The 27,498-nt window shown below is 39.7% G+C and overlaps 1 protein-coding gene and 2 long non-coding RNA genes across 3 annotated transcripts; 1 reads left to right on the top strand and 2 right to left on the bottom strand.

The window, feature by feature from the left end:
• Positions 1-775: 775 nt before the first annotated feature.
• Positions 776-2,638, bottom strand: LOC118479270. Its single transcript, XR_002555842.2, has 3 exons — positions 2,563-2,638; positions 1,986-2,052; positions 776-1,034 (listed from the first exon to the last, which is right to left on the bottom strand). It is a non-coding gene; the product is annotated as an uncharacterized LOC118479270 (long non-coding RNA).
• A 5,117-nt stretch (positions 2,639-7,755) lies between these two features.
• Positions 7,756-9,618, bottom strand: LOC110874319. Its single transcript, XR_002555841.1, has 3 exons — positions 9,543-9,618; positions 8,966-9,032; positions 7,756-8,014 (listed from the first exon to the last, which is right to left on the bottom strand). It is a non-coding gene; the product is annotated as an uncharacterized LOC110874319 (long non-coding RNA).
• Positions 9,619-19,971: 10,353 nt separating this feature from the next.
• On the top strand, positions 19,972-21,667 carry LOC110875678. The gene is made up of 5 exons (XM_035976950.1): positions 19,972-20,407; positions 20,502-20,750; positions 20,831-21,166; positions 21,235-21,293; positions 21,338-21,667. The coding sequence occupies exons 1-5, from the start codon at positions 19,972-19,974 to the stop codon at positions 21,665-21,667; spliced, it is 1,410 nt and encodes a 469-aa protein (XP_035832843.1).
• The last annotated feature ends 5,831 nt before the right edge of the window (positions 21,668-27,498 follow it).

Genomic DNA, 27,498 nt, shown 5'->3' with positions numbered 1-27,498 from the left:
CTCTTTTGACGGCTTCTAGCTGTCACAAGATTATTGCGAATTTTCTTGATTTTGTCTGTTATTTCCAGAATGAGCTCAGGTCCAGTAAGCTGAGCTTCACTGATCTCATTCCAACAGACAGGTGAATGACATTTTCGACCGTAGAGAGCTTCAAACGGTGCCATATTAATGCTAGCATGATAACAATTGTTGTAAGAGAACTCGATCAACGGCATATGAGAATCCCAATTACCACCAAAGTCTATCACGCATGCTCTAAGCATATCCTCCAAAGTTTGAATCGTCCTCTCAGATTGTCCATCTGTTTGGGGATGATAAGCAGTGCTTAGATTTAGTTGGGTTCCCATAGAAGATTGCATGGTCTTCCAGAAATGAGATAAGAATCGAGCATCACGATCAAAAATGATATCCAAAGGAACACCATGTCGAGATACAATCTCATCAACATAAATCTTTGCAAGTTTATCAGCAGATAGATCCTCGCGAATCGGAATAAAATGAGCTGACTTCGTTAAACGATCGATAACAACCCAAATAGCATCGTGACCTTTAGATGTACGCGGTAATTTAGTGATGAGATCCATCGCAATGTTCTCCCATCTCTAGTTGTACAAGCAAACCAGATGGTCGTTGATGTCCAGCCTTGACTTTGAGACAAGTTAGGCATTTTGATACATACAAGGCAATATCCTTCTTCATACCAGGCCACGTGTAACACCCTTAATAATTTAACATAATATATCGGAATGTTTCATGATACTTTATAAAATTGGAGTTTACAAAAGCATTTACCGTTTTAAACCATACATACTAGTGAAATTTTCCAAACATGTTTAAGATGGTACAAAATTCATTTAGAAGCCATCCCTACTAATCAACTAACAACTAGCTAAAGGATTCAAAGCACCATCAACCAAAAGTATTTATGACATGTTTAAAGTTTAGACAAAATTATATTCATGCGGAAGCTTCAATTTGCGTGTTCGGTTCTTGACAAGGTGCTTGATCATCATCCGAGAGAGATTTATTTGTACCTAGAGTCAAACACTAAAAACCGTTAGTTTCGACTTAGTATACAATGTATAAACAAGTTTGACAACATGAGTGGCCCTAAAATACAAGTTTTTCCTGGGTTCCATCGTAAATTACGGTGTCACCGTAAATTACGGTGGACCTGGAATGATTATGGTTCTGCCGTAACTCAGGAGGTTCTTACCGTAACAGTTTGAGCTCCACCGTAAATTACGGTGGAACCGTAAATTACGGTGGGCTCTGCACATTTACCCTTTTACTATTTTTCAACTTTACAAGTTCGTAACTTTTTACTCGCTTATCCGATTTAACCAATTCTTCTTGCTATGAGTCCGTAATAAAACCTCGGACTTAAACATGTAAATTTTACATTGCGGAAACCGAGATACCCACAATTTGGTTCCCAAATTTCCTTATTCCCGTTATTCGACCCATTAGTATGAGTGCATAGCATCTCTTTTCATTCTTAAAACTTTTTCAACATATTTACCCAAATACCCGGGCTCACATACTTGGTGTTTTCACGCCAATTCCCTGGCTTTGCATTTCCTCTAAAACTATTGCTTGATTGTTCGGAATTCAAGCATTCCGTTTCAACAATCCTTTTTCCTTTAACATCATTGTTCGACCCATATCCCGGGTTCTTATACATAGATTCACTATCACCAAATCATTAGCATGGTGCAATTTATCATTTATCTAGATATGAGACTTTCAAGTCGCTACTTCCGTGACTATTATAAAACATCATTTTGACCCGTTTTGCCATTTAGTGAAAACCATCACTTCAATGACTAACCCAACTAAATACCGAATTCTTGTTTTGACCCGTTTGATAGTCGAGTGCACTTCGGCACTTAGCGACACATCAAACGCATCCTTTACACTACAACATCAATTACATTTCAAACAAAAGTAAATAAACTTAATTTGACGAGACTAAAGTCGCGTACCTTCAAAGCACACCTTTTCCGCGGGTATCACCTCCGGCGTGTCCACTTGACGTCCCGGATTCCTTGCCTAAAGAGTCCAATTCATAAAAGATTAGAACTCTTTTTCATAAGCTTTAACGCATTCATTCATTACATGTGTAAATCTGCGTTTTTAGCAATTTTTAACATTTTAATCCTCATTTAGGCGTTTTATCAAACACCTTGCGGGTCAGATTTTTACACAATCTAAACCAAGTTCATAACTTGAATTTATCACTTAAATTAGCTTCAATTAGACATTATACACATATTTTAACATCAACAATTTCAGAGATTATCTCCAAATTTCAATTTTCACTAGAACAAGAGTCTTAATCCTAGTGTTTATCGAGTTCTACTAACTTACTAATCACCCACTATAGTGATTTTGATTTCTACAACTAACATGCAAGATTTTAACAAGAAATTGTCTAGGGTTTGTCCCTAGACTTCACATTACTTCCAATTTCATGTTTTACAACACATAATCAAGCTCAACCTTCGATTTCAATCTCATGGCAGAATTTGAATTGTATCAAAATAACCTAATTTGACATACCTTATGACCTTCTTGACGAGGAGATCACGATTCTATGTTTAGATTTCGATTTCAACAGAATTTTGGCCTTCAATTTAGAGTTTTTGTTGATGTTAGGGTTTGGAGGTGTGGGTGTCGCCCCTCTCTGTTGTTGATCGACCAGAACCTCAATTTTTGAGGTGTTTGGTTTGATTTCTTACTACTTAGTAATTAGAGTTTCATATTTAACAACTTTAGTCCCTCCACTCTTATCTAGTTTATATTTTTGGCCCTTTTAACTCATTCAAATGTTACTACAAGATTTTTAACTAACTAGGTTATTTATCCTAGTTAGCTTATTCTTGTTTATTATGTATTTTATAATTCTAGTATATAGTTTTTAAATTTCGGGATGTTACAAGTCCACCCCCCTTAAAGAGGGTTTCGTCCCCGAAACCGAATTACGTACCAAATAGCGCAGGGTAGAGCCGTTGCATTTCTTCTTCGGACTCCCAAGTAGTATCCGCACCCTTCCGGTGTTCCCATTTAACCTTCACTTGGTTGATCCTTTTGTTTCTCAAACTTTTCACTTTACGATCTAGGATTGCAATTGGCCTTACCGCGTAGTTAAGGCTGTTATCCACTTCAATATCGTTGTAGTGGACACGAGCAGTTTCGTCCGCTAAACATTTACGGAGATGTGACACATGGAATGTGCTGTGTACCCCGCTCAACTCCTCAGGTAGCTCAAGGCGGTATGCTACCTTTCCAACCCGTTCCACAATTTCGAATGGCCCGATAAATCTTGGGCTCAACTTTCCTCTTTTTCTAAATCGAATTATCCCTTTCCACGGTGATACTTTCAACATTACCTTATCACCCACTTGAAATTCTATTGGCCTCGTTCGTTTATCCGCATACGATTTTTGTCGATCTTGAGCTGCTTTTAAGTGTGTGCGGATCAAGTCGATCTTACAATTTGTTGCTCGGATTATATCAGTCTGAGCTAACCCCCGTGGACCAACTTCTCCCCAACAAACCGGGGTTCGGCACTTTCTACCATATAACATCTCGTATGGAGCCATTTTAATACTCGCGTGATAACTGTTGTTATATGAGAATTCAACTAAGGGTAAATGGACATCCCAACTGCCCCCAAAGTCGATAATGCAAGCGCGTAACATATCTTCCAACGTTTGGATTGTTCTCTCACTTTGCCCATCCGTTTGGGGATGGTAAGCAGTGCTAATAAACAGCTTGGTTCCCATTTGCTCTTGGAAACCACACCAGAAATCAGACGTAAACCGGGTATCTCTATCAGACACTATGGATATCGGTACTCCGTGACGCGTCACAATCTCATTGGTGTACACTTCGGACATCTTTTCTGATGTATAAGTCTCCCGAATCGGAATGAAATGTGCACGTTTTGTCAATCGATCCACAACTACCCATATGGCGTCAAAACCACGGCTGGTTTTTGGAAGTTTAGTCAGTAGGTCCATCGTAATTTGTTCCCACTTCCAAACTGGAATGTCTAAGGGTTGCAGCTTACCGTATGGTTTTTGATGCTCTGCTTTGACTTGTAAACAAGTCAAGCACTTCTCCACGTACTTCACGATATCTCTTTTCATTCCGGGCCACCAATAATTTTGTTTTAAATCATTATACATCTTGGTCGCCCCCGGATGTATCGAATATCGAGATTTATGGGCTTCGTCAAGTAAAAGTGCTTTGGCTCCACATGTATTGGGAACCCAAACTCTCCCAAATCGAGTTTTTAATCCTTGGTTGCCGTCCTCCAAATCTTTTAACTGCCCTACTATTCTTTCCTTTTTCACATTCTCTTCTTTCATTGCTTCACCTTGAGATTTTCGAATTTGGTCGAGCAATCCCGATGTCACAATTAGTTGCATCGATCGGACTCGAATAGGTGCATAATCTGTCTTTCGGCTTAACGCATCCGCCACTACATTAGCCTTCCCGGGATGGTAATGTATATCACAATCAAAATCTTTTACCGTCTCCAACCACCGCCTTTGCCTCATATTTAATTCCTTCTGATCGAAGAAATACTTTAGGCTTTTGTGGTCGGTAAAAATAGTGAACCTTACCCCGTACAGATAATGCCTCCATATTTTCAAGGCGAACACCACCGCCGCTAGCTCGAGGTCATGAGTAGGATATCTCTTTTCGTGAGTTTTCAGCTGCCTTGAGGCATAGGCTATAACCTTGCCTCGTTGCATCAGAACGCAACCAAGTCCCGAATGCGAGGCATCCGAGTAAACTATCATATCATCCATTCCATCCGGTAATGACAATACCGGTGCTTGGGTCAATTTTTCCTTAAGCGTTTGAAACGCCTTTTCTTGGTCCTCACCCCAAATAAATTTCTCCTCCTTGCGGGTTAGTTTGGTAAGTGGCATGGCAATTTTGGAGAAGTCTTGTATGAACCTCCGATAATAACCCGCAAGCCCCAAAAAGCTTCTGATTTCCGAAGGATTTCTCGGTGGATTCCATTTCGCCACAGCTTCTATTTTTGACGGGTCTACTAATACCCCGTTTGCGTTAATGACGTGCCCAAGAAATTGCACCTCTCGCAACCAGAAGGCGCATTTTGAAAATTTTGCATACAACTTTTCCCTTCTGAGCGTCTCCAAGACTTCGTACAAATGTCTTGCGCGTTCCGCTTCGTCCTTTGAGTATATTAAAATGTCGTCAATAAAAACTATTACCGACTTATCTAACATGGACTTGCAGACCCGGTTCATGAGGTCCATGAAGGCCGCGGGCGCATTTGTTAACCCAAAGGACATCACCAGGAATTCGTAATGTCTATATCGTGTACGGAATGCCGTCTTCGGTATATCTTCCTCCTTGACTCTCAACTGGTGGTACCCCGATCTAAGGTCGATTTTGGAGAACCATTTAGCACCTTGTAATTGATCGAATAAATCGTCAATCCTTGGAAGTGGATATCGATTTTTCACCGTGAGTTTGTTCAACTCGCGGTAATCGATGCACATACGCATACTCCCATCCTTTTTCTTAACGAACAACACCGGCGCGCCCCACGGTGACACACTCGGGCGAATAAAGCCTTTGTCGTGAAGATCTTGAATTTGAGACATTAACTCTTGCAATTCGGAGGGTGCGAGCCGATACGGTGCCTTGGCCACGGGTTTCGCGCCCGGAATCAATTCGATCCCGAACTCTATCTCCCGTTTCGGTGGTACTCCCGGTAGGTCTTCCGGGAACACATCGGCGTATTCGCGCACTACAGGCACGTCTTCAATCCTTAACGATCCTTTGTTTGGTTCATTCGCGTATATCATGAATGCTCTACATCCGTGCTTCATGAGCTTGTAAGCTTTTATCATCGAGCACATAACCGGTTTTCCTTCCTTCTCACCACGTATGATAATCGATTTTCCACTTGGAGATTTTAGTTTTATCTCCTTGCGGAAACACATGACTTTCGCATTATGTCGGGATAGCCAATCCATTCCGACCACTACTTGGAACTCTCCCATGGACATAGGAATTAAATCTATCGGGTATTCCTCATCATCTATGCTTATCTTACAATCTCGACATATATCACATACAAGGAAACTTTTGTTGTCACCTATTTCTACCTCTAAAGGCATAGGTAATTTTGTTAGTACAAAGGAAGGATGTCGAATAAGTCCATGTGAAATAAAGGACTTATTCGCACCCGTGTCAAATAGCACATGAGCAGGAATTGAATTTATGGCAAATATACCTGAGACCACATCGGGTTCCGTTTTCGCCTCCACTGCCGTTAGCTGGAAGGATCTAGCTTTTGCTTTTGGTGCTTCAGTGTGCGCACCCTTGTCTTCCTTCTTTCCGGACAATTCCGGACACTCGGATTTCTTGTGACCCGGCTGATAGCATTTGTAGCATACCGAAACTTTCCCCGGGCACAATACAGCCGTGTGCCCTGTCTTCCCGCATATAGGACACGGCTTGTCCTTAAACCGGCACTCACCCTTGTGCCCTTTCCCACACACTTTACAGCTTGGCGTGCTACTCTTTCCTTCTTGCTTCTTTGACGAGTCACTCACGCGTGCCTTTTTCGTGGGACTTGGATTAACCACTTGCGTCCTTCTTTCACCCCTCTCTATTTGTTTCTTCAACTCTATCTCTCTTTCCCGAGCGGCGTTGATGATTTTGGTGAGGGTTTCGTATTTTGAGGGAGTCATAAACTCCCGATACTCCGCGCTTAGCATATTATAATAATAATACACCTTCTGCTCTTCGGTCGTCACCAATTCATCACAGAACCTTAATTTGTCAAGAAAAGTTCCCGTGATTTTATCAATGGACTCGCCCTTCTGCCTAAGCTGGATAAATTCCTCTTTGATTCGATTAATAACCGCCTTGGGACTGTGATGTTTAAGGAAGGGTACCTTAAACTCATCCCATGTCATCGCTTTCGCTTCTTCACTACCGATTTCCTTTTTCTTATTATCCCACCAATCTTTTGCTTGTCCTCTCAGTTGACCCGTGCCATACGCCACGAAGTCATTTGCGTCACAGTGGGTTCTCTCAAATACCCCCTCTATATCACTTAACCACCTTTGACACACTATCGGATCCACTTCTCCGTTGTAGAGTGGTGGTTTGCATGCCATAAACTCTTTGTACGAGCAACCCTTACGCTCTACCAATTTCTCCTTGTTTGAACTTGCATTATCCTCCAATTTCTTTATCCTTTCATCCACCACTGATAACACCGTGGTTTGGATTTTATCGATGAAACCCGACAAACTGTTCTCGATTGCTTTTCCTACCTCTTCAGCAATCACTTCTCTCATTTGTTCGGTGACTCTTGGCACCGCTTCGTCATTTCCTTTATCCGTCATCTTTGAAACTGAAATGTTTACATTTAAACGTTAAACATTTCGTTTATAACATTGCTTCTTTTATTTTGGTTTAGTCAAGTTCTCAACTTGCTTTAACTGTTTAAATTTAGTGCACCTCCCGGGTTTAAGTGTGTTAACACACTTTTCCCATGCACTTTAATTTCCTTCTCATCCATATATAAGACATAATTTGTTAACATAATAAATTAATTCTTACCGGACGATCGATCAAGCTTGAACCGAACACTTTTGTTGACAACCTTAAGCTCTGATTACCAACTTGTAACACCCTTAATAATTTAACATAATATATCGGAATGTTTCATGATACTTTATAAAATTGGAGTTTACAAAAGCATTTACCGTTTTAAACCATACATACTAGTGAAATTTTCCAAACATGTTTAAGATGGTACAAAATTCATTTAGAAGCCATCCCTACTAATCAACTAACAACTAGCTAAAGGATTCAAAGCACCATCAACCAAAAGTATTTATGACATGTTTAAAGTTTAGACAAAATTATATTCATGCGGAAGCTTCAATTTGCGTGTTCGGTTCTTGACAAGGTGCTTGATCATCATCCGAGAGAGATTTATTTGTACCTAGAGTCAAACACTAAAAACCGTTAGTTTCGACTTAGTATACAATGTATAAACAAGTTTGACAACATGAGTGGCCCTAAAATACAAGTTTTTCCTGGGTTCCATCGTAAATTACGGTGTCACCGTAAATTACGGTGGACCTGGAATGATTATGGTTCTGCCGTAACTCAGGAGGTTCTTACCGTAACAGTTTGAGCTCCACCGTAAATTACGGTGGAACCGTAAATTACGGTGGGCTCTGCACATTTACCCTTTTACTATTTTTCAACTTTACAAGTTCGTAACTTTTTACTCGCTTATCCGATTTAACCAATTCTTCTTGCTATGAGTCCGTAATAAAACCTCGGACTTAAACATGTAAATTTTACATTGCGGAAACCGAGATACCCACAATTTGGTTCCCAAATTTCCTTATTCCCGTTATTCGACCCATTAGTATGAGTGCATAGCATCTCTTTTCATTCTTAAAACTTTTTCAACATATTTACCCAAATACCCGGGCTCACATACTTGGTGTTTTCACGCCAATTCCCTGGCTTTGCATTTCCTCTAAAACTATTGCTTGATTGTTCGGAATTCAAGCATTCCGTTTCAACAATCCTTTTTCCTTTAACATCATTGTTCGACCCATATCCCGGGTTCTTATACATAGATTCACTATCACCAAATCATTAGCATGGTGCAATTTATCATTTATCTAGATATGAGACTTTCAAGTCGCTACTTCCGTGACTATTATAAAACATCATTTTGACCCGTTTTGCCATTTAGTGAAAACCATCACTTCAATGACTAACCCAACTAAATACCGAATTCTTGTTTTGACCCGTTTGATAGTCGAGTGCACTTCGGCACTTAGCGACACATCAAACGCATCCTTTACACTACAACATCAATTACATTTCAAACAAAAGTAAATAAACTTAATTTGACGAGACTAAAGTCGCGTACCTTCAAAGCACACCTTTTCCGCGGGTATCACCTCCGGCGTGTCCACTTGACGTCCCGGATTCCTTGCCTAAAGAGTCCAATTCATAAAAGATTAGAACTCTTTTTCATAAGCTTTAACGCATTCATTCATTACATGTGTAAATCTGCGTTTTTAGCAATTTTTAACATTTTAATCCTCATTTAGGCGTTTTATCAAACACCTTGCGGGTCAGATTTTTACACAATCTAAACCAAGTTCATAACTTGAATTTATCACTTAAATTAGCTTCAATTAGACATTATACACATATTTTAACATCAACAATTTCAGAGATTATCTCCAAATTTCAATTTTCACTAGAACAAGAGTCTTAATCCTAGTGTTTATCGAGTTCTACTAACTTACTAATCACCCACTATAGTGATTTTGATTTCTACAACTAACATGCAAGATTTTAACAAGAAATCGTCTAGGGTTTGTCCCTAGACTTCACATTACTTCCAATTTCATGTTTTACAACACATAATCAAGCTCAACCTTCGATTTCAATCTCATGGAAGAATTTGAATTGTATCAAAATAACCTAATTTGACATACCTTATGACCTTCTTGACGAGGAGATCACGATTCTATGTTTAGATTTCGATTTCAACAGAATTTTGGCCTTCAATTTAGAGTTTTTGTTGATGTTAAGGTTTGGAGGTGTGGGTGTCGCCCCTCTCTGTTGTTGATCGACCAGAACCTCAATTTTTGAGGTGTTTGGTTTGATTTCTTACTACTTAGTAATTAGAGTTTCATATTTAACAACTTTAGTCCCTCCACTCTTATCTAGTTTATATTTTTGGCCCTTTTAACTCATTCAAATGTTACTACAAGATTTTTAACTAACTAGGTTATTTATCCTAGTTAGCTTATTCTTGTTTATTATGTATTTTATAATTCTAGTATATAGTTTTTAAATTTCGGGATGTTACACCACGAGTACTGAGTACGAAGATCCTTTTACATTTTATCAGCACCATGATGGATAGAATATCGAGACTTATGAGATTCATCCATCACTAAAGTGCGAAGATCGTCTTGTTTCGGAACCCACAAACGATCTTTAAAATAGAGTAACCCATCGTCCTTCGTTTCGAGCTTAAGCTCAAGTTGAAGTGGTAGCTCATATTTCAATAAGCCTTTGGTTACGCATGATCGTTGAGCTTGAATGACACGAGATTGGATATCAGATAGAGTTCGAACAGAATGAAGCTTGACTCGCTCCTTTCGACTAAGCGCATCGGCTATGACATTCGCTTTACCAGGATGGTAGCGAATCTCGCAATCGTAGTCGTTCAAGAGCTCAACCCAACATCGTTGCCTCATGTTCAGCTCCTTCTGATTAAGAATGTGCTGGAGACTTTTATAGTCTGTGAAAACCACACACTTCGTGCCATAAAGATAGTGTCTCCAGATTTTGAGTGCGAAAACTACAGCTCCTAACTCAAGATCATGAGTTGTGTAGTTCTTCTCGTGAACTTTTAGCTGTCTTGACGCATAGGCTATGACTTTGCCTCGTTGCATGAGAACACAACCATGGCCTAGATTCGATGCGTCACAATAGACAACGAAATCATCGTTTCCCTCGGGCAAAGATAGAACAGGAGCATTGCAGAGTTTCCGTTTTAGCATTTGGAACGCTTCTTCTTGTTTGGGTCCCCACTCAAAAGGCTTATTCTTCTGAGTCAAAGCAATGAGTGGAACCGCAATCTTTGAGAAGTTCGAAATGAACCGACGATAATAACCAGCGAGACCAAGAAAAGATCGAATTTCTGTGGGTGTCGTTGGTGTATTCCAATCCTTTGCAGCAATTTTGGATGGATCCACATGAATACCCTGCTCGTTAACAATATGACCCAAGAACTGAACTTCTTTAAGCCAGAATTCACACTTGGAGAATTTAGCAAAAAGTTGTTCCTTCTTCAGGAGTTCCAGAGTCAAACGAAGGTGTTGCTCGTGATCGGCTCGAGACTTCGAATAAACAAGAATATCGTCAATGAACACAATGATGAACTTATCTGAATAAGGTTTACAAACCCTATTCATTAAGTCCATGAAGATAGTTGGGGCATTCGTCAAACCAAAAGGCATGACAGTGAACTCGTAGTGCCCATATCTCGTGCGGAAAGCAGTTTTGGGAATATCTTCTTTGAGTATACGAAGCTGATGATACCCAGAACGCAGATCGATCTTGGAAAAACAGGTAGCACCTTGCAGCTAATCAAAGAGATCATCGATTCGTGGTAGGGGATATCGATTCTTGATGGTAAGCTTGTTAAGCTTACGATAATCGATACACATACGGAAAGACCCATCTTTCTTTTACACAAACAGGACGGGAATGCCCCAAGGTGAATAACTTGGTCGGATGAATCCTTTATCAGATAACTCTTGAAGTTGTTTAGATAATTTTTGCATCTCAGACGGTGCAAGACAATAAGGTGCTTTTACAATCGGGTTGGCATTGGGTACAAGATCAATATGAAACTCGACTTGACGAACTGGAGGCAAACCAGGCAGTTCATCAGGAAACACTTTTGGATAATCGCGAACAATCGGAATATCTTGAATACACTTGCTCTTGTCTTTCTCCTCGGTGACATGTTCTAGAAAAGCAACATATCCTTTTCATAAATAACTTTGGGCTTTCGTACACGACATGAGTTTCAAACCTCCAGACGGTTTCTCGCCACAAACCTCTAAAACTTCACCAGTAAAAAGAGGAATACGAACGATCTTGTCGAAATAAACCACCTCAGCACGATGTTTGGTTAACCAATCCATCCCTAAGATGATATCAAAACTCCCAAGTTGCATCGGTGTGAGGTCAATAGGAAAAAGATGGTTATCGAGGTTCAACTGACAATCACGAATAACGGAATCGAGTACGAGTGGTTTACCAGTAGCAACTTTGACAGATAAGGGTTTCCTCAGTTTAGTTCTAGGTATCGTAAGTAAAGGCTCAAAAGATAACGAAACAAAACTCCTATCGGTACCAGAATCGAAAAGAACAGATGCAAGTTAATTGTTAACATGGAACGTACCGTTAACAACCTCGTTGTCAGCTCGAGCCTCATTAGCGTTTATATTGAATGCTCATCCACGAGCGGGATTCACATTCGTGTTCGCGTTGGCATTCGCGTTTGCATTCGCGTTCACCAACCTCGGGCAGTTGTTGCGGAAATGACCCATTTCTCCGCAGTTGTAACACGAACCAGGTGGGAATCTCGCAGCATTCCCTTGAGCCTATGTTGGAATCTGAGCATCTTGATTCTGACCTAAATGACAAATGTTGGCCAGATGCCCAAGTTTACCACACGTAGTGCACTGTTTGCAAGCCTGTTGGGCAGCATGATGACCATTGCATCGAGTATAATGAGGTGTGGTACTAGCATATTGCTTCTTCGTGGGAGGTTGGGCTGGTGGGTTCTGAGTATTCTGTGCAGTGACTACAAAGTTCTGCGAAGCCTTGCGCTTCCTCGACTTCTTAGAAGACTCGCCCTTCTTCTTTCCCTTACCTTTACCCTTTTCTTGTGCAGAATCGGCTGACCTCTTCTTGTCATCCTTACAGGTCAGTTTACCCTTTCTGACCTGAGACTCGGTCAGTGTAGCAGCCAATTCAATCGCTTGACGAACAGTAGTAGGATTATTGCTAGTCACAATGTCTTGCACAGAATCGGGCAAACCATCGATATACCTCTCTATCGCTTTCTCCAACGGGGTAACCATAGTAGGACACAACAAACTGAGCTCCTTATAACGATCCGTATACGCACGGTGTTCTCCCCCATCTTGTTTCAGATCGTCAAATTCTTGTTCCAACGCCTTAATATCATGACGGGGACAGAACTCTCTCATCATGAGAGCTCAAAGCTCTTCCCATGTTTGTGCCATAGCCACATCGGCACCCCTATCACGCATCACACCGTTGCACCATGTAAGAGCACGCCTCTCAAATACACTGGATGCAAACTCAACCTTATGCTCATTCGGACCCTGGACATGTCTAAATGTGCTTTCGAGGCTCTTGAACCATTGTAGGAGCGCGGTTGCTCCTTGAGACCCAGAAAACTTTAACGGTTTAGCCGAATTGAAAGTTTTGAAACTACACTGTGCATTGTTGTTGTTATTGTTGTTGTATAATTGATGGATCTGGGTTACTATGTTCGGAAGCACAACAGCCATTTGCTGAGCGATAAGGGTTGCGACTTCTTCGTTAATTAGAGGTTGTGCATCTCGTCAAGGAGGCATTGTCTAAAAAGAAAAAGGAAACATGAGAAACGAGTGAGATCGTCAATTGGAAAAACAAAAGAGGTATTGAAAACATCGACAAAAACACAAGGAAGGCGATTATTCGTTCGTTTCCTCGAACAAACAAACGACACACAGTGACTAATCAAAGTAAATGGGTCAATATAATGTATCGCGAAGACCTGCTTTAGCGTATAAGTGGACATTCATCCCAAGAGTTCCCAGGTAAGAGTGACTGGTCCGATTATGTGGATTTAAACGAACACTCTAGCCTTAGACAGAAAATTCAGGATACAGGCATCCACCCTTCCAGATTGCACGTGTTCACATTATAAGACCCAAACTTTGACGAGATTTTAAAAACTTGGAGGGTTCAAAACCTAGTAATCAATCATCCAAGAATAGATGAATAATTTTCGAAGCGGATTTGTTAATGTGTTCTTGTTGTGGTTATCACCTAAGGATAGGTGATGGTATTGTTTTAAAATCTAAACACAAGTAAACTTGCGTTAGGGTCCTAGAAAAGTTATAGTCTAGGTCAAAGCATTACTAATAACCTAATTCCCTATAACCATTGGCTCTGATACCAACTCTTCTGTCACACCCCGACCGCGTTAAAACAACGAAACCGAGGCGGAAACATCGGGGAGTGGAGTGGCAGAATTATTGTTTCACAACCATGGATACAAAAGTTTCGTTTTATTGATTCATTAGATAATTTACATTGTCTTAATACAAAACAAACACGTTACACATCGACTATCATTGTTATTATGTCACTAAGGCCTCGTCCAGATCCTATGTGAACATGCATCCTAGCAATCAACATCATTCAGCACCACCTGAAACATATGTAAAAACAAAGTCAGCAAAGAAATGTTGGCGAGCACATAGGTTCTATGAGAGTATCGGATTCATGGCTCGTTTACATGTTGCAGTACTTCATTAGACTACAAGAGTCAAAAGTTACAAACCTTGTTTTGAAAAGTGAATAGTATTGCAACATAATTAACCAACTCAAATCAAGTTGGTTATAGTTTATAAAATCTCGCAGCCATGATTCTTAACCCAAAACATTTGTTTAAGTAAACCAAAACGTAAATTGTTCTCGTTACAAAACTCGTATGGTTTATATCACTTAGAAAACATCGTTGTGTGACATCATTTTAAAATCGTTTGCCCAAGTGAACTAAATAATGCCACGGAATGTAATATGATAAAAACACTTATATATAAGAAGTACCAGCAGCGTATCTACCATGCTTTTATCATGTTACACCCGTCCCATTATCTAATCACAACCCAAAACCAATCGTTTATTCAAATCGTTTCCAAAATCGTTTAAATCGTCCCAAAATCGTTCTTGTTTTAATTGTGAAAACTACTTTTGGTTGCCTCGCTAATAACATCCAAACCTTCGCAACTCGTCCCTCGTTCAACTCGAATTAACAAACCACCAAAGGGTAAGTTAACAATCACAGATTCGGTCGTTACCCACATAACCCCCACACATAACCATGGGTGCAGTCTGATAACGAGATTTGTCAGATCCTATGGTACCATAACCTAATACTGGTTGGTTCGGCCAAAATTAATGAATGTTATTCGTTATGTAATTACGTCCAACAAGTTTGTTCACTTTATCGAAATCGTTATTAGTTTAATATAAACCATATTAATCTTTTTTGAAACCATAGTTAAAACCTTGAAATCATTTAACACATATGAATCACTCCAAAACAATTGAAAACAGTAAAATAGGGGAACTATGTACTCACATTGAATTGCAAATATCCTTGATCTAAAGAACTCAACAACGCTCGAACAAACCAGAGAAAATCAAGCAGTACCTAGTAATCCGATCGCCTAGTCAAATAATCGACACCTAAATCGGAAGATCGGACAGAATGAGGTTTCGTAAACCAAATGAGTATTGGAACTCATGAGATATGGTTTAACAAAGCCTACATTCTAGATCAGAACCTATCCTAAGTGCTTTCGACCCGTTACGACTCATTAAGGTAGCTTACGCTACGTTAACGCGTCGTTCGTGCAAAAGCGCGTTCGAGATGTCTAACTAGTCCTATGACAAGTATTATATGCCTAAACATGTTGCATAATTAGTTAAGTGACAAAAGTTTAAGTTACATATGCTTAAAATCCGATTATGCATGAAAAGGGCATTTTGGTCATTTACTTAAGGCATATAAACTACCTATCATACAACTAATTAAACTAAGTGACCATAAGGTATAACCTCGGAAGGTTATTCCCTATGCAACTATGGTCACATAATATGCTTGGTCGGATCCTAACGATCGACCAAACGGGTCGAGTTCGAAAGTCTAAGAGGTGGTCAAGACCGCTTGACTTACGACTCTACACAAGCACTAGACTAAAAGTGACGAGCTAAACGTGTTAAAACATGTTTAACTAAGTTAGAAAATAGGTTTTGATATCAAAACAAAGGGTTTTGATACCCAAGAATAGTTTGGTTGCAAAATACGCATAAATACGCATTTTGACGAAAACTATAACTCGTCACTACGCCTAATTAACGTGGTAATCAATAGGTATAGTCACACAGGACTATAACCACCGTGATTACGCTCACGTTGCAAAGTTCGAACGAACTTTGTGTTGACCAAAGACTGGTTAAAGCAGAAAGTCAAACACTGTTTGACTTTCACGCTTGAAAAGCAATAAAAGCACGAAAGAAACTTACAAAGGGTCCAAGCTAGGAAGATCTTGATCCAAAATACTCAGGTATGAAGCAAAGGCTTCAACTTAGAGCATTAATCAGATCAAGTGTGAGTAGAAATGAAAGAAAGCTTGGGTTTATATAGATTTTGGAGAACCATTAGGATCGTTTCTCGAAGTTTGAGCTTCAATCTAGGCCTTACACTTGGGCACAAGGTTTTCTAAACAATGGGAACATGAAATACCATAAAAAACAAGCAAATGGTATCCCAAATCAGTGGCTAAAACCATCAAAATCAGGCTGGAAAGCCACATTCAATGTTCCTGTACTAGGCTGCTGTCGTGCCCCGCGTAAGAAACACACCAGGCTTACGCGCCCCGCCTGACATCTTTGGCAGATTGTCACTTTTGGCCCCTGCAAACCCAAAACTTGGTTTTTGATGCATATTTGACACGTTTAAGCCCCGTTAACCCCATTTCAAAGCTCTAAAATGATGTTAAAGTATAGGGAACTTAGAATATGCTCAAAAACATCTCGGATGTCGGTTCGTTTGGTCGTACGGTTGTGTTATTCGGTTAATTACGACGGAAATCGTAACGAACACAAAAACGATCCAAATTAAGCGACGAATGGTATTTTTGCATTCCAATCACTAAAATAAAATATTCTAATGATTACAAAAATTTTGGATGTCCGGATATATTCAGAACGTAAGATATGCGCGAAAATGCAAACTTATGCACTTTTTGACGCTTTTAGTCCCTATTGATCAAATAAGTTTATTTCAGCATACCGAACCCCTCAAAGCCTATTTCTAAGCTATGTAAAGGATATTTAAGGTATGTTTAACTTATGATCAAGTTCCGGAATGTTCGTTACTATACAAATCGGTATAGTTTCGCAGTTTGACACAAATAGTCCCTGCGATCGAATAAACTTGATTTCGACACACCAAATCATTCAAAAATTATTTCTAAGTTATGTAAAGGTTATTTGAGGTATGTTAAGCCTATTTCACTATTCTGGAGTGTTTGTCGCATTAAACTGATTACGTTTGCGCACCAGTTTGCGTATAACTTTCCAGAAAGCGATTTAAAGCTTGAAATCGAACCCGAATCAAATGTAAAATCATCAAACACAAATACACACATAATAACACCAAAAAACATTGTTTTATTAATAATTAATATTGTTTTACATTATACATCGATTACAGAGCACAGTTGTCACAATAGCCTTGGTTGAATATAGTGTTATGTACCTGTTTTCTTCACTTTCTAATAAAACAATTTCCTTTCTTTAGTATAATCTTAAGGAGCCCCTTGGTTTTTAGGACCGGTTGATTAACGAAATAACATTATTGTGGCACGGGGCCCTTCATCGACAATGAAGAAAGTGGAGACAGTCACGGTGCCCTTAATCGAGATGATGATATAACTTTTCAATTTAATTTTTCATTTCAGCGAATATATTTAGTGACAAAACTCAGTTTTATTGTTTATTCCTTTTCTTGCTGAACATTTACTTTGATGATGAACTTTTAAGACGGTAAGCTTCTGGTATTTAGTTTATAGATTCTTAGCTAAGAAATATTTAGTCTTATATGAGTATCATCAAATCATTATTTACTAGGATATCCATTTTGAGTTCAAAATTTTAAATAACAGTATATTTACAAATTCCAATTGGTTTGCTTTTTGAATACAAGAGGAGAGGCGATGATGGGAAAGCAATTGAGTTTGATCCAAATTTGCATGATATTTTTGTCCTTAATTTTAGATAACGGAAGTTGTCGCCCGGATGAAAACAAATCCTTTTTAAGGTAACTTTTTTCTATAACCTCGGGAACCCGCTTACGCGATAAAACCCCTGATGCCCCAATACCCAACTAACCGAGGGGGACAAGTAAAGCGCGGTGGAAGCAAGTATCTAACTCAGGATGTGACAACCCGTAAATTCAGGTTAATGCCTTAACCTAGTGTAGTTAATTTTGTCATGCAATCATTTAGAATTGTTGGAATTATGTGTTACTTTACGAATGATTTGACAAGAGTAAATTACAAGTTTTGTCCTTTATGTTTGCTTCAAATTTCAGGCGTTGTCCTTTGCCTTTAAAATTGTCAGGCGGTGTCCTTTATGTCTCAAAATCTTGCAAGTTTTGTCCTTTAACCCAAACCAGGTTAGAATTCTCAGTTAAATTAAAGCATGTGCAGGGCACATGAGGGTAAAATGGTCATTCCACATCCCACTTGTCTGTCCCCCTTTAATTATAACAAGACATGCCCTCATTCATTCACCTGCTTCACATCGTTCATCCCTCATCTTTCTTTTCTAGGGTTTTAGCCACTGTAAAAAGACGATCAAGATTCCGATCAAGATTCCGATGTCGAATGATGAAGAAGGCTGGTATATCAGGGATCATCTTGATAATGAAAATGTCGTTGAACTTTATGGTAAGTTACAAACCCTAGCTTCGATTTTGGGATAAAATGTTGTCGTTTTTGTTGATCATCAGTTGATTAATAACATAAATGTTGAAAATTTGCAGATGGTTTTCCCAATTTCTTTAGCATTTGCATTCATCATGGTGGTAGGCTTACATCACCTCCTGGACGCACATATGTAGGAGGCAGGATTAGTTATGTTGACTTGATAGATATTGATAAGTTTTCCATTCATGAAGTCGATCTTATGCTTGATCAGTTAGGGTATAATAGCTTGAACCCAATGTATTACCAGTTTTTGAATCCTGAAAAAACCCTAGATGATGGTCTTGAACACCTAACCGGTGATCAAGACTGTCTGAACTTGGCTAGGTATGTTGAAATGCACAAGGTCATCCATGTATATACCACTCATGGCTTGAAAAACATGAAGGAACTGTTTAGCTCACCTAGTAAACCTCCTAGACCTAGCATCACCATTGAAGAGATAGATGAAATTGGACCATATGCCATAGTTCCTATGAAGAAAAATGCAAATATTGGCTATGGGGAATCCAGCAGTAAGATGCCAGTTAGTCCAGCATTTGTTGAGACTGAAGTGAATGTCAATGAGGATAGGGATGTTAGTGAGGATAGGGATGTTAGTGAGGGTAGGGATGTTAGTAAGGATAGGGATGTTACTGATGATAGGGATGTTAGTGAGGATATGGATGTTACTGATGATAGGGATGGTAGTGAAGGTAGGAGTGATAATGATAGTGATTACATAGTGAATGAATTGAATACTATGAGTGATCATGAAGTGGACATGAGTGACTATAGGGCTAATGTTGATATGGAAGTTGAGGACAACATTAATGAACATATGAATGGTGATGATGAAATGGAAGGGGATGTATTAGATAATGACAAGTTTAACAGTGGTTCTGAATCTGATGATAATCATACAAGCACCAGGAAACATTTGCTGCACCAAATAAGAAGATCAAATGAGAATTTGGTAAACTTTTACCTTGGGCAGGTGTTTGGCAGCAAGCAAGTTGCTAAAAAGCTGATCAAAAAACATGTTGTTGAAACTAGAAGGATTATAAAGATTATCAAAGATGATCACAGCAGGGTTAGGGCAGTTTGTCAAGGCTCAAAACCAGACTTTGAGGTAGATGACAATGGGGTGCATGTCAGTCAGGCAAAAGGTAAAGAAAAAAGTGCAGAGATGGAAAAAAATGAAGACAGGGGGAAAAAAGGTAAGAAAAAAAAGGGGAAGGGGGTTTCTGTTGAAAAGAATAAAGACACAGGGACCAATCAGCAAAAAGTTGATATAAATGTGGGTGGTAGGGGGAATAGGACAAACCCCCATCAATATCAATGTCCTTGGGTCTTGTTGATTTCAAAAGAAAAAAATGCTGAATCCTGGGTGGTCAAAACCCTAATTACTGACCATACATGTATTACAACAAGAAAGCACTATGCATGTACTTCAAAGTTCCTGTCACAAGAGATGCTAGAGCAGATTGAAGAGAACCCAGAAATACCAGTTAAGGCTGTACAAGAATAATTTCAAAGGAGGTTTTCAGTTGGAATTTCAAGAATGAAAGCATATAGGGCTAAGTGCATAGCCAAGAAGCATGTCGAAGGAGACTATGCTGAACAGTATACAGTCTTGAGGGATTATGCTCATGAACTCATCCAACAAAATCCAGGTACAACTGTTAAGATTGAGGTTGATGCTAATCCAAATCCAGGGGATAATACCAGACAATTTAGAAGGATATATGTGTGTTTGGCTGCATTAAAGCAGAGGTTCAAAGAAATTGGAAGGGATTTCTTAGGTCTAGATGGTGCATTCATGAAAGGACCATTTCCAGGGCAACTGTTAAGTGCAGTGGGTGTTGACTGCAACAATGGGATATACCCTGTTTCTTATGCAATAGTGGAATCTGAAAACAAAGAGTCATGGACTTGGTTCTTAGAGATTTTAGGTGATGATCTTGGTTTAGGCACTTACTCAAATTTTACTTTCATAAGTGATCGACAAAAAGTACTGTCTTTTACTTTGTAAACTGTCCTTTACTTTGTTAATTGTGTTTTACTTTGTTAACTGTCTTTTAATTGTGCAAGGGATACTTCCTGCAATCTCAAAACTGTTTCCTTGTGTTGAGCATCGATACTGTCTTCGCCACATACATGAAAACATAAAAGTTACTTTCAAAGGAGATCTTTACAAGGAAAAGCTTTGGAAGTGTGCTTGTGCAACAACAGTCCCAGAATTAGGCATTGCTATGGATGAGTTGAAGGCTTTCAACAAGAAAGCTCACTTATGGTTGTCAAAGATTCCTCCTTTACATTGGTCAAGGGCTTATTTTTCAGGTATTTTTCATTTGTTCACTTATATATTCATTTGATCACTTATGTATTCATTTGTTCACTTATGTATTCATTTGGCACAGGGAGGGCTGTGTCTGATATAGTGCTTAATAACAGGTGTGAGGTTTTCAATGGAAAGATAGTAGAAGGCAGGGACAAGCCTATCATATCAGCCCTTGAATACATAAGGGAGTATCTAATGAGGAGAATAGTAACTGTGTTGAACGTGATAGAGAGAAGTGAAGGCTTGCTTACACCCAAGGCAACAGAACTTTTTGAAGGGATCAAAAGAGATGCAACCGCTTACCATGTTCAGTGGAATGGGGGGGATTTGTATCAGGTTAGTGGAAAGCCAAATCATGCACGTGTAGTGAATTTGGCTGCAAGGACATGTAGTTGCAGAGCCTGGGAAATAACAGGTAACTAACTCTTCATTTTTTGAAGTTGTTAACTGGATGTTAGTCTAAAGGTTGAATATGTTCTATAGGAATGCCATGCAGACATGCTGTGGCTGCAATTTGGGAGAAAGCTGCTAATGGGGGCAGGGTGGGTGCTTTGGAGAGTTGGTACATCCGGTTCATACAATGTAGAGGTGGAAAGAGGTGTACTCTTTTAGGGTGAACCCTATCAATGGTAGGACTTTATGGACAAGGGTAAATGCTCCTACAAGGATTACACCCCCAAAACATCACACCCAGGTTGGTAGACCCAAGAAATTAAGGAAAAGATCTGCTGTGGAGCTTGAAGAGATGACCCAATCAGGAAGGCTGTCCAAAAAGCACACTAAAGGTGCATGTTCAAAGTGTAAGAAGACTGGACATAATTCCAGGACTTGCAAGGGTCAAGGTGAAGCTGTCAAGACTGGCAAATCAGGGAAGAGTGGCAATGCAGGGAAGAAAAGGAAGGCAGCAGCAAAGTGAACCTGTTTTATGTCTTTTGAACTTGTTGGTTGCTAGTATTTAGATGTTTGTGAACTTGTTTTATGTCTTTTGGGTAAACTGTTTTATGTCTTTTGGGTTGCTACTATTTAGATGTTTGTGAAATGTTGGTAGTATTTGGAACATGAATCAGGTTTGGCTATAATATGGTAAGTAGTTATTTGGTATGATTTGGTTTGTTTTGTTTTGGTATGATTTGGTTTGTTTTGTTTAGGTCAATTGCTGCACTTAGTTGTTTGAATGGGTCAGCTTGTTTATGTCAGTTTGTTATGGTCAGTTTGTTTTGGTCATTACAGGTTATGGTCACTTTCTTTTGGTTAGTTTGTTTGAATGGGTCATTTTCTTTTGGTCATTACAGGTTATGCTCACTTTCTTTTGGTCAATTTGTTTGAATGGGTCATTTTGTTTTGGTCATTACAGGTTATAGTCAATTTCTTTTGGTCAGTTTGTTTGAATGGGTCATTTTGTTTTGGTCATTACAGGTTACCTTGTTTTGGTCACATTACTTTGGACAATCCACTTTCATCTTCACATAACATATAACAAACTAAAAAGCCATAACATACATCACAAACTTAGATCTTGTCATTCAAAATTAGATCTTGTCATTTTACACATACTGCACATCATGTCTAACACCCTAAAATGCCAGTACATACATCACAAAACAGAACCAACTAAAAACCAAATACTTTTTCAATTTTCTTGACTTTGCTTCAACTTTCATGTTCTCTTGTTGCAGCTTAATGTTTTCTTCTTCCAAATTCATGTTCTGTTGTTGCAGCTGCATCTTCTCCGATTCCAAGTTGTTCTTAGCCCTAAGCAATCCAGGTATGATATCTATGCACCTTTGGCACCTTTGCTGATCGAACCATCCAATAAATGGACAATTTGAACCCTACAATTGAGCAAATCAAAACATTAAAATCACAAACGACATTCCCTAATCTAAGCGATGAACCCTAATTTTGAAGATTAAAGATTACCTGGACAGGACAAGCATAAAAACGTCGACCAGGATTCTTGCTTGTCCATGATGTCTGTATTATTGCATCTCTTCCACAATGGCAAAAAACCATGATCAATGATGCTTTGGAGGTTGAAGAAGCCCTAATTTGATCCCAGGCAGAGAGATGATCATGTGTTGTGGTTGGTGTGCGATATAAATGAGGATATAAATGGGGAATTAAATGATTTAAGAGGGAATGACCATTTTACCCTCATGTGCCCTACACATGCCTTAATTTAACTGAGAATTCTAACCTGGTTTGGGTTAAAGGACAAAACTTGCAAGATTTTGAGACATAAAGGACACCGCCTGACAATTTTAAAGGCAAAGGACAACGCCTGAAATTTGATGCAAACATAAAGGACAAAACTTGTAATTTACTCATTTGACAAATACATGAACTTGATGATGAAACTGTAAATTGTATGTGTTGTGCGTGTATTATGTAATAGATAATACTTAGGGGTGTTTAGTGTTAATAATGAAGATAAAACAAAACTTCCCAACCCTAATCATTCTCACCAATTCCAATCATACGGCAGTGAAAGTTCTCTAATCATTTAGGGTTTCATCAATCTCTAAACTCTTGATCTTTGATCTTTCAATCTTTCCAGAGCAAACCCCACGTCAAACCTAAGGTAATGTTTTCATCATACGTTGTTATTCTTATTCAATTGATCTCATGCAAACCCTAGTTCTCCAAACAATGATTCTGTGATTAGTTGATCTTTTAGATTGTTTGTAAGATGATTTGTAATTGTCTGATGATTTGCCTGTGATTAGGATCAATCCACATGCTAGAATAGTTAAACTTTTGGTTGATTCGTATGAAAGAATAGGGTTTTGATCGTACTGAATTATTGTAACTGTTGCATCAGAAACCATAATTTGGCTTGTTGATTCGTAGTGTTGTTGTTTGGGGTTAACAGTCCGGGCATTGTGAAGTCACAAGTCTGAGTTTTATAAATGATAAATGGTCCGAGTTTTGTGATCGGCTTGGTCCGAGTTTTGTGAGGAGGTTTTGGTCCGAATTTTGTAACATGAACATGGTCCGAATTTTTATAGGTGAAGTATGGTCCGACTTTTTGATAGTAATGCATGGTCCGACCTTTTTGATTGAAGCATGGTCCGACTTTTGATGCCTTGTATGGTCCGAGTTTCATGATGCCTTGTTTGGACCGAGTTTTGATTGAATGATATATATAGTCCGAGTTTTATAAGGGGATGTTTGGTCTGAGTTTTGATTGAATGATATATATAGTCCGAACTTTACAAGTGATGTATGGTCCGAGTTTGTATGTGATACAGGGTCTGAGTTTTATGAATAACACATGATCCGAGTTTATTAGAAGACCCTTGGGTCTGAGTTTTAGTTATTGTTTAATGCTAAGTTCAAAACCATGTATGAAAAACACCTTGCATGCCACTGTATGTTACTGTATGATACTGTGTATTACTGTATGTTACTGTATGTATGTGTAATCTATGTTATGTCAATCTGTAAACAATTATCACACGGAACACAGTTGTTTGGACACCAAGGATTTGTAACCCTTACTTGAACGTAAACACTCACATTGAGTTTATGTGCAATGTACCTTAGGTCGTGTGTACGGACCTAACCATTAATTAACACTAGAAGCACAATAACAAACCGAGCAAAACAAGGCGAGTTCACACTCTTACCAAGGCATGGGATTCCCGGTGGGTAGGGAATGGGATTGAAGGAAAAGGATTGATGAATTATTTGGACTTACACTGTTACTAGACTATCTACCATCGTCCTCGGTTGCGAAGGACCCTTACGTAAAACCTACGTAATACTTGTGTATACTACTGTCCTCAGTGTTCGAGGGACACTTACGTAAAACCTACGTAAACTCATACATACTATTGTCCTAGGGTTATGAAGGACACTTACGTAAAACCTACGTAAACCCCTGCGTACCACTGTCCTCGGGATAAGAAGGACACTTACGTAAAACCTACGTAAACCTCGTACGTACTACTGTTCTCAGGTTAAGAAGAACACTTATGGTTACCTCTAGTCTAGTACATACACACATGGGAAGCCCCCACTAAATAAACATACAATTGACTTAGTTAATAACGCATGGTGATGCAACGAATTTACTATTACGAACTTATTTCCTGTGAACTCGCTCAACTAGTTGTTGACTTTCTGTTACATGCCTTGCAGGACCATAGGTACTCATGGAGCTTGCACGGGAGGCGCGGTCGTTGTGGACATGGATTGTGGGTGTTTCGATGAAAACATTATGACTCTTTAAACTTAATACTTGTGTTGGATTTTTCATACTATGCTTCCGCTACTTATTCTATGTTTTGAAATGAACACCAATTGTATTGTGATGAATTACATTTACACTTACTTATTATTTACATGTTCAATATGATTGGTGGCTTGATCCTGGTCAGTCACGCTCCCAAGCGGTGATACTCCGCGGGTGGATTTTGGGGGTGTGACAGATTGGTATCAGAGCCATTGGTTATAGAGAACTTGGTTTTAATATGGGGAAAACGTTTTTATTAAAACCAGACTATAACCAGTACAGTGCTCAACGATCCACAACGACACCTCGCTCCACGTGCAAGACTCAATATCCTAGGTAATATGGTTTATGTTTATTGCCTACATGCTAGAATTACATAGAACTTTGCTCGTGGTATGCTTAGATTACATTGCCTACTATTCGTTATTTCTTGAGAACACTTGTGTGCTTACTCTCTTCTGTCATCGCACTATTTGCGAACCTCTCTCACTTATGTTACATTTGCTATGAAGATCATGGCCGGATGTATTAACTTGACTCAAGCCCAGTTGACGGCTCTCATCAACGAACAAGTTGCTGCGGCACTTGCAGCTGCACAAGCAGGTCAACACGCTCAGCAACCTGTTTGCACTTTCAAGAAATTCATGGATTGTCTTCCTAGCACGTTTATGGCACAGAAGGAGTGGTTGGACTCCTCCATTGGTTTGAGAAGCTCGAATCGGTATTTGAAATGTGCGAATGCCCTGAGGCTCGCAGGGTGAAATATGCCACTAGTACTTTAGAAGGAATTGCGCTGACTTGGTGGAACGCGCAAGTTCAGATTTTAGGGTTGGCAGCTGCTAACGCCACCCCTTGGAATGATTTTAAGGAACTCATCAAACGAGAATACTGCACACGTGATGACATCCACAAGTTGGAAGTGGAGCTCTACCATCTGAAATGACAGGGTCGGAAATTGAAGCTTATACGAAACGGTCAAACGAGCTGGCCATCTTGTGCCCAACTATGGTGGACCCTCCAGTCAAGCGTATTGAGTTGTACCTCAAGGGGCTAGCACCAGAAATTCAGAGCCATGTGACATCGGCTAACCTTGGTAATATCCAGGATGTTCAGCGTCTTGCTCATCGCCTCACAGATCAGGCAGTGGAACAGAACAGGCTGCCTAAGCGTATCAGTGCTGCTACTACCGCTACCACTTCTGCTACTCCTGCTACTCCCAGTGACAACAAGAGAAAATGGGAGGGGGATTCCAGCAAAGGTTCAGCTTCAGTTCAGTCTCAGGTTCAGCAGCAAAAGACTGACCACTACCAGAGTCCCAGTCAGCAGTCTTCTGGTAGTCGCGGGCAGAGAGTTTATCGCGGAAATCACCCCAGGTGCAACAACTGTAACAGACACCACAGTGGCCAGTACAACAAGGGTCGTTGTCAGAGGTATCTCAAGATGGGTCATGAGGCCAAGGATTGTAGGAGCCCACGGCCTGTAACTCAGAATCAGCAGCAACAGCAAGCACAACAGAATCAGCAACAGGGCAACAAGGGATGTTTTCATTGTGGCGCTGAAGGTCACTTCAAAAGACACTGCCCTCAGTTAAACCGAAACCAGAACAACAACAACAACAATAACCAAGGCAACGGAAACAACAACGGTGGGAACAACAACGGCAACGAAGCTAGGGGACGTGCATTTGTACTAGGGCAGGGTGATGCCAGGAATGATCCCAACGTAGTTATGGGTAAGTTTCTTCTTGACGACTTTTATGTTACTGTATTGTTTGATTCAGGTGCGGATACAAGTTATATGTCTCTAAAGGTTAGCCAAATGTTAAAACGTGCACCAACTCCCTTAAACACCAAACATGTCGTAGAGTTAGCTAACGGTAAAAGTCTAGAGGCCACACACATAGTTCAAGGTTGTAATCTTATCCTCGTTGGTCAAACTTTCTCCATCGACCTCATTCCTATAATTCTGGGTAGTTTCGCCATCGTTATTGGGATGGATTGCCTATCCCAGCAGCAAGCAGAGATCTTATGTAAGGAGAAGATCATTCGTATTCCCCGTCCTGGTAAAGAACCTCTCGAAGTTCAAGGCGACAAGAGTGGTGCTGTGGTTGGCATCATCTCCTTCCTGAAGGCTCAGAAATGTTTACGAAAGGGTCACACTGCCATTTTGGCAATAGTTACGGATGCATCAACGAAAGAGAAAAGAATAGAGGATATCCCAGTTGTATGCGATTTTCCTCAAGTGTTTCCTGAAGATTTACCTGGGCTACCGCCTCATCGCCAGGTCGAATTCCAGATTGAACTAGCTCCTGGAGCAGTACCAATAGCTTGCGCAGGGTATCTTTTAGCTCCAACTGAACTGGAAGAACTGTCTAAGCAACTACAAGAGCTCTTTGATAAGGGCTTTATTCGTCCAAGCTCTTCGCCTTGGGGAGCTCCAGTACTATTTGTGAAGAAGAAGGACGGTACTTTCAGGATGTGCATTGATTACCGTGAACTGAACAAGGTGAC

This window comes from Helianthus annuus, chromosome 9 (genome assembly GCF_002127325.2).
Source record: "Helianthus annuus cultivar XRQ/B chromosome 9, HanXRQr2.0-SUNRISE, whole genome shotgun sequence".
Classification (NCBI taxonomy): domain Eukaryota; kingdom Viridiplantae; phylum Streptophyta; class Magnoliopsida; order Asterales; family Asteraceae; genus Helianthus; species Helianthus annuus.
This window is presented reverse-complemented; position numbering and strand designations above follow the sequence as displayed.

Coding starts and splice junctions, on each gene's coding strand:
- LOC110875678 (XM_035976950.1), top strand. CDS start 19,972: ATGAAAGCATATAGGGCTAAGTGCATAGCCAAGAAGCATGTCGAAGGA. Junction 20,408..20,501: donor CTCAAATTTTACTTTCATAA/GTGATCGACAAA, acceptor TAATTGTGCAAG/GGATACTTCCTGCAATCTCA. Junction 21,167..21,234: donor CAGAGCCTGGGAAATAACAG/GTAACTAACTCT, acceptor TATGTTCTATAG/GAATGCCATGCAGACATGCT.